General features: G+C 35.1%; 1 protein-coding gene across 40 annotated transcripts in view; it reads left to right on the forward strand.

Annotated features, from left to right (window-relative positions):
* Nucleotides 1-13,151, forward strand: part of KRIT1 (KRIT1 ankyrin repeat containing) — a 51,999-nt gene that overhangs the window by 26,476 nt on the left and 12,372 nt on the right. For all 40 annotated transcript variants that reach the window (XM_063725756.1, XM_054559504.2, XM_054559511.2 and 37 more), the window contains 3 exons: nucleotides 4,949-5,115; nucleotides 5,747-5,834; nucleotides 6,392-6,598. In XM_063725756.1, the coding sequence (XP_063581826.1) occupies nucleotides 4,949-5,115; nucleotides 5,747-5,834; nucleotides 6,392-6,598 (462 nt within the window). The remainder of the gene's footprint in view (nucleotides 1-4,948; nucleotides 5,116-5,746; nucleotides 5,835-6,391; nucleotides 6,599-13,151) is intronic.

Raw genomic sequence — 13,151 nt, forward strand, 5'->3', positions numbered from 1 at the left:
TGTTCAATGATAGGAATAGTTAGCGTCGTTAAGATGTCACTACTAGCAAAGTGATCTACAGATTTAATGCAGTCCCTAACAATATTCCAATAGCTTTTTTTGTGAAAGTGGAACAGACAGTCCTCAAATCCACAAGAATTGCAAGGGGCCTCAAATAGCCAAAGCAATCTTGAGTAAAGAAGAAACAAGTTGAGAGATTGACATTACTCAATTTCAAAGCACACCACAAAGCTAACTAATCAAAAGCATTGTGGTACTCTAGCATAAGGATAAACATACAGACCAATGGAATAGAATTGAGTTTTCAGTAATAAACCCATACATATACAGCCAGTAGACTTTTGACAAGGCTACCAAGTTCATCTAATGGAGAAAGAATAGTCTCTTCAACAGATGGTGCTGGTATATCTATAAGTTCACGTTGCAAAAGTAGGAAATTGGACCCCAACCTCATGCCATATCAAAAGTTAAAATGGCTGGGCGTGGTAGCTCACACCTGTAATCCCAGCACTTTTGGAGGCTGAGGCAGGTGGATGACTTGAGGACAGGAGTTCTAGACCAGCCTGGCCCACATGGCAAAACCCCATCTCTTCTAAAAATACAAAAAATTAGCCAGCCATGGTGGTACACCTCTGTAGTCCCGGCTACTTAGAAGGTTGAGGCATGAGAATTGCATGAACCCGGGAGGTGGAGGTGGCAGTGAGCCAAGATCACGCCACTGTACTCCAGCCTGGGTGACAAAGTGAGACTCCATCTCAAATATAATAATAAAAATAAAATGCATCAGTGACCTAAATATAAGTGCTAAAACCATAAAACTCGTAGAAGAAAACAAATGGATAAATCTTCATGACCTTGGATTAGGCAGTGGAGTCAGATATGACAACAAAAGCATGAACAACAAAAGAAATATTGGGTAAGTTAAACTTCATCAAAATCAAAAACTTTTGTGCTTTAAAGGACATTATTAAGAAAGTGAAAAGCAACAGAATGGGAGAAAATATTAGCAAATCATAGATAAGGGTTTGCTATCCAGAATATATAAATAACTCCTACAACTCAACAATAAAAAGGCCAACAACGCAATTAAAAATGGTCAGGGTTCGGTGCAGTAGCTTACACCTGTAATCTCAGCACTTTGGGAGGCTGAGATGGGAGGATCATGGGAACCCAGGAATTTGAGACCTGCCTGGGCAACACAGTGAGACTTCATCTCTATAAAAAACTTTAAAAATTAGCCAGGCATTGTGGCACACACTGTAGTACCAGCTACTCAGGAGACTGAGGTGGGAAGGTCGCTTGAGTCTGGGAGGGAGAGGTTACAATAAGCCAATATCGTACGACTGCACACCAGCCTGGGTAATAGAGCAAGACTATCTCAAAAAAAAAAAAGTAGGCCAGGCGTGGTGGTTCACTTCTGTAATCCCAGTGCTTTGGAAGGATGAGGTGGGAGGCTCACTTGAGGCCAGGAATTTGAGACCAGCCTGGCTGCATAGTGAGACCCCGTCTCTACAAAAAAGTTTTTTTATTGTTTTTGTTTTTGTTTTTGTTTTTTTTAATAGCCTAGTGTGGTGGCACACACTTGTAGTTGTAGCTACTCAGGAGATTGAGACAGGAGGATCACTTGAACCCAGGAGTTCAAGGCTACAGTTAGTTATGATCATCCACTGCACTCTAGGCTGGATGAAAGAGCAAGACCCTGTCTGTAAATAAAATAGGTTGAAGGACTTGAATATATAAATAGCCAACAAGCACATGAAAAGATGCTCAGCATCATTAGTTATTAGGGAAATGCAAATTAAAACCTCAGTGAGAAACCACACCTACTAGGATGGCTATAGAAAACAAAACAGAAAATAATGAGTTGGTAAAAATGTATAGAAATTGGAACCCTGGTACATTGCAGGTGGGAATGTAAAATGGTGCAGCCACTGTGGAAAACAGTGGTTCTTCAAAAATCTAAAAATAGAATTACCATATGATCCAGCAATTCCACTCCTAGATATATGCCTGAAATAATTGAAAACAAGGACTCAAACATATTTGTATGTCACTGCAGCATTATTCATAATAACCAAAAGGGTAGAGGCACCCTAAGTGTCCATCAACAGATGAGTGGACAAACAAAATGTGATCTATATATACAAATAGAGTATTATTCACTGGTACAAAGGAATGAAGTTATGATACATGTGACAACATGAGTGAACCTTGAAAACATACTAAATAAGCCAGACACAAAAGAACAAATATTTAATTCTACTTATATCAAGTAAGATAGAATAGGCAAAGGCATAAAGGAAAAAAATAGATTGGAGGTTATCAGAGTTGCTGGGCTAGGGGAGGGGTGGGAAGTTCTTACCAGTTAACAGAATTTCTCTCTGGGGTGATATAAACTATGTGGAACTAGATAGTAGTGATGGTAGCACAACATTGTGAACATAATTAATGCCACTGAATTTCACACTTAAAAACGGTTCAAATGACAAATGTTGTATCTGTTTTACCGTATAACTTTAAAAATGTATGATATCTATAAAATCTGCACATAATCTAAGTATACTCAGTCTGCCTTCTCCTCCCAAGTAATATCGTAATAGTTTACTGGTAGAGAAAAGGAGCAGTAATGATAATACTTGGGTGATAAATAAATTGCATAATTATAAAATAAAGGAGACTCAAGTAAAAAGGAAGCAAGGCTTAGTAAGTTCTTATGGTAAACCAGAATGTCATGATAATCTGGTAAAGCAGTTGTGTCCTTTCACTCATTATATAATTAAGAAATTCCTGTTTGTACCATCTGAAAAACAGAATTACACTTATTGTTTAGCATCATCCTTTTAGGATGAAAACATCCTGATTTCATTAGAAATGAAAAAATGGTGACTAAAACTCATTGAACATGGTATTGGGAATTGTAACTGTTATTATCTACTCATATTCTTCAAATATACAATGTCAGTTTTTATTAGAAAATATGCTTTCAGTCTTTTTCCATTTTATTTTGAGAAATTTGAAAAGCCATAGGCATATTAAAAAGTAATACAGTTTACACCATTTACTATTCATTAGATCACAAGTTGTTAACAATTTGCTTTACTGTATTTACTTTCTTTGTGAACCATTTTAAGCTGAGTTGCAGGTGTCATTCCTACATATTTTGGCGTGCATCTTCTAAGAATAAAGACATCTCTACCTACCACAATAACATTTCCAACCTAATAAAATTAATAATTCCATAATTACATAATATCTGATTGAAATTCAGATTTTTCCCAGTTGTTTCAAAATACTTTTATACCTCCCAGCCCCAGGATCTAGTCAAGGCTCATGCTTTATATTTGGATGTCTCTTTAGTCTCTTTTAATTTAGAACAGTCCCCTTCATTTTTTTCCCATGAAATTGTTTGTTTTTTTAATATTGTATAGAGTATTTTAAGATAGAAAAATAGTATTATTTCAGTTAATGTTGCAAAAATCTTCTTTTTTTTTTGAGACGGAGTCTCTCTCTGTCACCTAGGCTGGAGTGCACTGGTGCAATTTCGGCTCACTGCAAGCTCCACCTCCCAGGTTCACGCCATTCTCCTGCCTCAGCCTCCTGAGTAGCTGGGACTACAGGTGCCTGCCACCATGCCTGGCTAATTTTTTGTATTTTTAGTAGAGACAGAGTTTCACTGTGTTAGCCAGGATGGTCTCAATCTCCTGGCCTCGTGATCTGCCCGCCTCGGCCTCCCAAAGTGCTAGGATTATAGGCGTGAGCCACCGTGCCTGGCCACAAAAATCATTTTTATTCAAGCTTGGGATCGTTGTGAATTGTATTTGGAAATACTTAAAGTATTTATTCAGAAACTTTATAACCGGTGACTTTGTACAAGTAGGAATATATTCTGTAGGCTAGGATTTCTCAAATCTTTATTAATCTTATTGGATAAACTTTAAAGTTTAAAAAAAAAAAAAAAAGATCTAGGCCAGGTGCAGTGGCTAACACCTGTAATCCCAACACTTTGGGAGGCCGAGGTGAGAGGACTGCTTGAGCCCAGCCTAGGCAACATGGCAAGACCTTCTGTCTTCAAAAAATTTAAAAATTAGCCAGGTATGGTGTTGCACACCTCTTGTCCCAGCTACTTGGGAGGCTGAGGCAGGTAGATAGCTTGAGCCCACGAGATAGAGGCTGCAGTGGGCCATGTTCATCCCACTGCACTCCAGCCTGGCTGGCAGAGCAAGACCCTGTCTCAAAAAACAAAACAAAAATTTACTCTTCTTGAATATTATTAATATTTGAAAGTACAAAGTCTTTTTAGTCAAAATTTAAAATGTCTTACAACAAGCTTTTTAAAAATGCATTTGTCCTTTGGAAATTAAGATACTTCCTTTTATCTTCTTTGAAGTCCACTACTGTATTATATGAAGCATAGTTAACAGAAAAATGTTTCAGTCATACAAAAATTTAGGTAAAATTTTGCTAAAAATTATCCATATTTATAAACTGATGATAATATTTGTTAGACAACCAGGTTAGCAAACTATAGCTTATAGCCATATTTTGCCAGTTTTTGTATACCTCACAAGCTAATTTTTTTTATGTTTTTTGATTGTTAAAAAAATCGAAAGAACAATATTTCCTATCATGCAAAATTTTTTGAAATTCATATTTTGGTATTCCTACATAAAGTGTTATTAGAACACTGCCATACCCATTTGTTGATGTATCACCTGTGGCTTTCTTTGTGCTACAGTGCCAGAGTTGATTAGTTGCAACAGCGATTATATAGCTTACAAAGCTTAAAATACTACTCTCTGGGCCTTAACAAAATGTTTGCCAACCTTTGCTCAAAGCAGTAACAGCTCATTTATATACAAATATGTAGCTTTTGCTTTTCCCATATTAAGTTGTTCATTTGTAAAAAGAAATTGTAGCCTAATAACCAAATTATACTTTTTCTTTTAAGATTGAAGACCCACTAGCTATTCTTATTCTCTTTGATGAAGCCAGATATAATTTATTGAAGGGCTTTTATACAGCTCCTGATGCTAAGCTGATAACATTGGCAAGTCTGCTTTTGCAAATAGTCTATGGAAATTATGAGAGTAAAAAACACAAGCAAGGTTTCCTAAAGTAAGTATTTAATATTATGCATGGTCTTGTGCTATGCTCAAGATTCTGTTTAACCAAGAAAGTTTAAAAATATTATTAGAAAATATTTATACATTACATTGGTTTGGAATTAAATAATATAAGACATAGAATGAGAAAAGAAAACATTATACTAAAGCATTCTTAAAGTTATACTCTCCAATTTTACTTTTCTTATATTTGACTATAGTTTGATATACTTTATGTTTTTTCTTCTTTCTTTATGCTTAAATAAGTTCACTAAAACCTGACTCGAATAAGTAGTAAAACATTTTATAAGGCAGATGTACTTAAGAATCCCACCATAAAAACTAGTTTTATGTTCAGTCTTTGAGAGAAAACACTGAGATTTTAAGCATATTTGAATTTGGTTATTGTGGTTTTCAATTTTCAAAAATATTTTCTGGTTATTGAAAGAAGAAACATTTATCTAAATTGATAATATGAGATTTGTGGCTTTTGCTTAACATTTTTAGAGTTCTCTGATATTTTACAGCAAAATATTTTTCAGCTTAAAAATTACGTTACTGAAAGCCATTTGTAACAGAATGATTACTATACTTTAGCTAGTAAAGATGATTTATTTAAAGGATGTTGGCATGTGTGCTTACAGTGAAGAAAATCTAAAATCCATCGTACCTGTTACCAAACTGAAAAGTAAGGCACCTCACTGGACAAATCGCATACTTCATGAATACAAGGTAAGCTGTTTAATAGAAATGAAAAAACATTTTTAATGTTTTTAATGTAATGTTTTTAATATAAACATGAAAAACATATTTAATAGAAATGAAAAAACATTTTATAGGCTAGTTGAAACTTTGTTAGTGTTATTAATATTTTAAACAGAGGTAGATTAAATTTATAGTCCTGAAATTAAAAATGTATCTTCTAGTTCACAATGCTTGAAATTGAAAGTAGCAAGATATTTTTATTTTTAGTAATACATAATCTTTTACTGAATACCTTCTACATGCCAAATACTGTGGTAAGGACTGAAGATAAAAATTTGAAATAATATACTATCCATGCCCGTGAAGCAATTAAAACCCCATAGCATAGACAGTATTTTTAGACCTCAATTTTTTTTTTAATATTAACATCACAAGAGAAAAAGTACTCCTGATATAATGTACCATAATTTTATTCTTTAGGGGCAGTCTTGATTTCAGAAACTGCTTAGTTGATCTGTTTGGATTATCAATGGTACATTTTCCTTTCACATCTCTTATTTTTAATTTACCTTGTTTGTTTTTAGAATCTCAGTACAAGTGAAGGTGTCAGTAAAGAAATGCATCACCTTCAGCGCATGTTCTTACAGAATTGCTGGGAAATTCCTACTTATGGAGCAGCATTTTTCACAGGACAGATATTTACAAAGGCAAGCCCCAGCAATCATAAAGTCATCCCTGTGTATGTAGGAGTGAATATAAAAGGACTTCATCTCCTCAACATGGAAACTAAGGTAGATTTTCAGCTCTTTTTTACCAATCATGTCATATAATACTTAAAACAACAGTACCAACCTACATGAAGAATTTAGAAATGGCATATATACAAGACTGTTCATTGCAACTCATTCATTACATAAGATGAAGGGGGACACTAAATCACTGTCAGTAAGGGGTTAATATTATATTACATTTCTGCATTGGAATACCCTTCAGCCATAGAAAAAAATAAAGAGTATTTTTGTGTAGAATGATCTGCAAGATATATTTAGTGAAAAAGCAAGGTGCTGAACAATATGTAATATGCTGCCTACTCTTGGTATTAAAATGGGAGGAAATGAGGATGACTTTTACATAAATACATATTGCTTGTATATGCATAAAATATTTCTTGAAGCCTTTAGAGAAGGGAACCAGGTAACTAGGAATAAAAGTAAGGAGGGAAACTTTTCATTACATGCCTGTCTAGTTCAGACCACTATAACAAAGCCCTATAGACTTGATTGGCTTATGAACAACAGAAGTTTTATTTCTCGCAGTTCTAGAAACTGGAAGTCTGAGATCAGCGTGCTAGCGGGGTTGGATTCTAGTGAGAGCGTTTTTCTGGGTTGGAGACTGCTGACATCTCCTTGTAGCCTCATATGGCAGAAAGAATGAGGGAGTTATCTTGGGGTCCCTTTTATAAAGGCATGAATCCCATTGATGTGGGCCCTGCTCTCATAAATTATGACATAATTACTTCTCAAAGGCTCTACCTCCCAATACCATCACTTTAGGAGTTAGGATTTCAACATACCAATTTTGGGAGGCAGGACACAAACATTCAGTCCATAACAATGCCATTTTGCAACTTGAAAGTTTTAACTGTGTGATTATGTTGCCTGTTTAAAACATTTGTTAGGTTAATTGAAAAAGATGAAAAAAAGAAAAATATTATAGGTGACACAAGGGCTTCATTTTGAAAAATTAGAATTAGTACAAGAACCTTTTCGGGAGCAGGATGAAGTATGGAAGGGATTGAATGTCCACTGGAATACTTCAGAGCTTCTTTATTGTTTTTTGTTTTTCACATTTAAACATTTTTTTATTTATGTATTTATTTTTTGAGACAGGGTCTCACTCTGTTCCCCAGGCTGGGGTTCAGTGGTGCCATCATAGCTCACTGCAGCTTTGAACTCATGGACTCAAGCAATCCTCCTACCTCAGCCTCCTGAGTAGCTGGGACTACAGGCACATAACACCATGCCTGGCTTTTTTTTGTTGTTTTTTTTTTTTTTCAGAGACAGGATCTTGTTATGTTGCACAGTTTGGTCTCAAACTCCTGGCCTCAAGTGATCCTCCTGCCTCAGCTTCCCAAAGTGCCGGGATTACAAGCATGAACCACTGGGTCCCACTCATTTTTTCAACTGATATATAGTAGTTGTACATATTTATGAGGTACATGTCATATTTTGATACATGCATAGAATATGTAATGATCAAATCAGGGTAATTAGGAAATTCAGCACCTTAAATATTTATCATTTCTTTGTATTGGGAACATTTCAACTCATCTCATAGCTATTTTGAAATATACAATAAATTATTAACTGTAGTCACCCTAGTGTACTATGAAACACCGCAACTTATTCATTCTATCTAACTGTATGTTTATACCTGTTAACTGACCCTCTCCTTATTCCTCCCTACCCTACCCTTCCCAGCTCTGGTAATTATCATTCAACTCTCTACCTCCTTGACATCAACGTCTCACATATATGAGAACATAGGGTATTTGACTTTCTGTGCCTGGCTGATTTCACTTAACAAAATGACCCCCAATTCCATTCATGTTGTTGCGAATGACAAGATTTCATTCTTTTTTATGGCTGAATAATATTTCATTGTGCATATATACCATGTTTTCTTTATTCATTCATCTGTTGGTAGACACTTAGGTTGATTCCATATCTTTGCTATTGTGAATAGTGCTGCAGTCAGCATGGGGTTGCAGGATCCCACTGATTTCCTTTCCTTTGGAAGAATACTCAGTAGTGAGATTGCTGGTTCATGTGGTAGTTTTATTTTTAGTTTTTGAGAAACCTCTATACTGTTTTCCATAATGGCTCTACTAGTTTATATTCCCACTAACTCTGTATAAAAGTTCCCTTCTCTCTGCATCCTCACCAGCATTTGTTATGTTTTTGTCATTTTGATAATAGCCATTCTAACTGGGGTGGGATGAAATGTCACTGTGGTTTTGACTTGAACTTCGCTGACAATTACTCGTGGTGAGCATTTTTTAATATACTTCTTGGCCATTTGTATGTCTTCTTTTGAGAAATGTCTAATCATTGCCTACTTTATAATGGGATATGTTTGTTTGCTGTTGAATTGTTTGATTTCCTTGTAAATTTTGGATATTAGTCCCTAGTCTAATGAACAGTTTGAAAATACTGTCACCCATTCACCACATTGTCTCTTCACTCTGTTGATTGTTACATTAGCTGTGCAGAAGCTTAATAGTTTAAATAGTCCCATTTGTCTGTTTTTGTTTTTGTTGCCTATGCTTTTGAAGTCTTAACCATAAAATCTTTGCCTAGACCAATGTCCAAAAGCATTTCCCTTATGTTTTCTTCTACTAGTTTTATAAGCTCAGGTCTTACATTTAGGTTTTTTATCCATATTGACTTGATTTCTGTATGTGGTGAGAGATGGAGTCTAGTTTTATTCTTGTGCATGTGGGTATCCAATTTTTCCAACACCATTTATTGAACAGGGTGTTTTTTTCCCCAATGTTCTTGGCACCTTTGTTAAAAATGAGTTGGCTGTAAATACATGGATTTATTTCTGGGTTCTCTGTTCCACTGAGATCTGTATTTACAATATCATGCTGTTTGGTTACTGTAGGTTTGTGTAGTTTATTTTTTGAAATTAGGTAGTGTGATGCCTCCAGCTTTGTTCTTTTTTTCTCACTATTGGTTTGGCTATTTGGAATCTTTTGTTATTCCAAATGAATTTAGGATTTTTTTTTTTATTTCTGTAAAGCATGTCATTGGTATTTCGATAAAGATTGCATTGAATTACTTGATTGCTTTGGGTAATATTGCTGTTTTATTTTTATTTATTTATTTATTTATTTTGAGATAGAGTCTTGCTTCATAGCCCAGGCTGGAGTGCAGTGGCGTGATCTCGGCTCACTGCAACCTCTACCTCTTGGGTTCAAGCAGTTTTCCTGCCTTGGCCTCCCAAGTAGCTGGGATTACGGGCTTGCACCACCATGCCCAGCTAATTTTTTTTTTTTCTTTTGTATTTTTAGTAGAGACAGGGTTTTACCATGTTGGCCAGGCTGGTCTTGAACTTCTGACCTCAGGTGATCCACCCACCTCGGCCTCCCAGAGTGCTGGGATTACAGGCATGAGCCACCACGCCTGGCCTATATTGCTATTTTAACAATATTAACTCTTCCAATCCATGAGCATGGATATCTTTCCAATTTTTTGTGTGCTCTTGAATTTCTTCCATCAGTGTTTTGTAGTTTTCATTACAGAGGTCTTTCACTTTTTTAGTTAGATTTATTCTCAATTATTTGATTTTTTTTACTAGCTATAGTAAATGAGATTGCTTTCTTGATTTCTTTTTCAGTTGGTTCATTATTGGTGTATAGAAATGCTACTTATTTTTGTATGTGAATTTTGTGTCCTGCAACTTTATTGAATTTGTTTTATCAGTTCTATTAGTTTTTTGGTAGAGTCTAGGTCTTTATATAAGATCATGTCATCTGCAGAGAGGGACAGTTTGACTTCCTGTTTACCAATTTGTATGGGTTTTATTTCTTTCTCTTACCTGATGCTCTGTCTAGGACTTCCAGTACTTCCAGTACTATGTTGATTAAGAGTGGTTGAAAGTGGGGTATCCTTGTCTTATTCTAGTTCTTATAAGAAAGGCTTTCAGCTTTTCCCCTTTCAGTATGATATTAGCTGTGGGTTTGTCATATATGGCCTTTATTGATTGAAGTATGTTCCTTCTATGTGAATTCGCTGAGAGGTTTTTTGTTTTCATCACGAAAGGATATTGAACTTCATGAAATTCTTTTTCTGCACTTATTGAAACTATTATATGGTTTTTGTCCTTCATTCTATTGATTGTATCACATTTATTAATTTGCATATGGTGAATCATCCTCACCTCCAAGGCATAAATCCCATTTAATCATGGTGTGTTATCTTTTTGATGTGTTGTTGGACGCAGTTTGGTAGTATTTTGTGGATGATTTTTGCATCTATGTTTATCAGGACTGTTGGACTCTTGTTTTCTTTTTTTGTTGTGTCCTTGTCTGGTTTTGTTATTGGAATGATGCTGGCCTCGTTGAATGAGTTAGGAAGAATCCTCTTCAACTTTTTGGGCCATTTTGAGAAAATTGGTATTAGTTCTTCATTATAGGTTTGGTAGAATTTAGCAGTGAAGTCATCTGGTTTTTGTTTATTGAGAGACTTTTTGTTCCTGATTCAACCTCATTACCGAGAATTTATCTGTTGAGGTTTTCTTTTCCTTCCTGGTTCAATATTGGTAGGTTGTCTGTGTCCAGGAATTTATCTTTTTCCTCTAGGTTTTCTAATTTGTTATCCTATCATTGGTCCTAATAGTCTCTAAGGAGTCTTTGTTATTTCTGTGGTCTCAGTTATAATGTCTCTTTTATCATTTATGATTTTGTTTATTTGGATTTTCTTTCTCTCTTGGTTAGTCTACCTAACAGTTTACTCGTTTTATCTTTTTGAAGAACCAACTTTTCGTTTTGTTGATCCTTTGTAATTTTTTTTTTCTTTTTTTTTTTTTTTAAGTCTTTCTTTTAGTTCTGGTCTGATCTTATTTCTTTCCTTCTGCTAATTTCAGGGTTGGTTTTTTCTTGCTTTTCTAGTTCCTTGAGGTGCATCGTTAAGTGTTTGAGATCTTCCTACTTTTTTGCCATAGATGTTTATTGCAGTAAACTTCCCTCTTACACTGCTTTTGCTATATCCCTTAGGTTTTGGTATATGGTGTTTTCATTTTCATTGCATTTGAGAAATTTTTTTATTTCCTTCTTAATTTTTTAATTGACCCAATGATCATTCAGGAGCATGTTGTTTAATTTCCATTTATTTGTACAGTTCCCAAAATTTCTTTTGTTACTGATTTATAGTTTCATTTCATTGTGATCAGAGAAGATACTTTTACAAAATTTATTGGGACTTGTTTTTTGGCCTAACAGATGGTGTATCCTGGAGAATGTGTGTTCTGCAGCTGATGGATGAAATGTTTTGTAAATGTCTGTTAGATCCATTTATTTATTTATTTGTTTGTTTGTTTATATTTTTTTAGAGACAGAGTCCTGCTCTGTCGCCTAGGCTGAAGTGCAGTGAGCAGTCTCAGCTCACTGTAAAACCTCTGCCTCCTGGGTTCAAGTGATTATTCTGCCTTAGCCTCCTGAGTAGCTGGGATTACAGGCATGTGCCACCACACCTGGCTAATTTTTGTATTTTTAGTAGAGAGGAGGTGTAGCCATGTTGCCCACGCTGGTCTCAAACTCCTGGCCTCAGGTGATCCAACCACTTCGGCCTCCCAAAGTGCTGGGATTACAGGCGTGAGCCACTGCACCTGGCTGTTAGATCCATTTAGTCTAAAGTGCGGTTTAAATCCAGTGTTTCTTTGTTAATTTATTTTGATCCATTCATTGTTGAGAGTGGGGTGTTGAATTCCCCAACTATTATTGTATTGGAGTCTGTCTTTCCCTTTAGATCTAATAACAATGGCAAAAATCACAGTTATTTTTGCACCAACCTAATATAAAGCTTTTTTTTTTTTTTTTTAACTTTTAGCATTTTAAACACATCATCCCAGGCTCTTCTGGCCTGTAGTTTCTTCTGAGAAATCTGTTGTTTGTTTGATGGCAATGTCCTTATATGTGACCTGATGCATTTATCTTATGGTTTTTAGAATTCTCTTGTTGTCTTTGAGTTTTAACAGTTTGACTATAACATGCCTTGGGAAAGACCTTTTTAGGTCAGATCTGCTTGGGTATCTTTGAGCTTCCTGTATCTTGATGTCTACATCTCTTCCAAGACTTAGGGAGTTTTCAGCTATTATTTCTTCAAGTAGGTTTTCTTTGTCTTTCTCCATTTCTTCTCCTTCTAAAATCTCAGAATTCAAATATTTGGTCACTTTATGGTGTCCCCACATGTCACATTGGCTTTCTTTGTTCTTTTTTATTTTTTCTTTCTTTTTTTCTTTTCTTTTTTTTTTTTTTTTGGTCTGCCTGGGTTAAGATACCTTTGGGTTTACAAATTCTTTATTCTGCTTGATCTAGTCTATGTTGAAGCTCTCATTTGTGCTTTTTATTTCATTTATTGAGTTCTTCCATTCCAGGATTATGTACTTTTGTTATCTTATATGTCTTAGGTCACACTGAGTTTCTTTAATATCATTATTTTGATTTTTTTGTTAGGCATTTCAAAATTTGGGGGGAGGATCTGTTACTGAAGAATTATTATTTTCCTTTGAAGGTGTCATATTTTCTTGCTTTTCAATGTTTTTTGTATCCTTATGTTTATA

Source organism: Pongo abelii, chromosome 6 (assembly GCF_028885655.2).
Source record: "Pongo abelii isolate AG06213 chromosome 6, NHGRI_mPonAbe1-v2.0_pri, whole genome shotgun sequence".
Lineage (NCBI taxonomy): Eukaryota > Metazoa > Chordata > Mammalia > Primates > Hominidae > Pongo > Pongo abelii.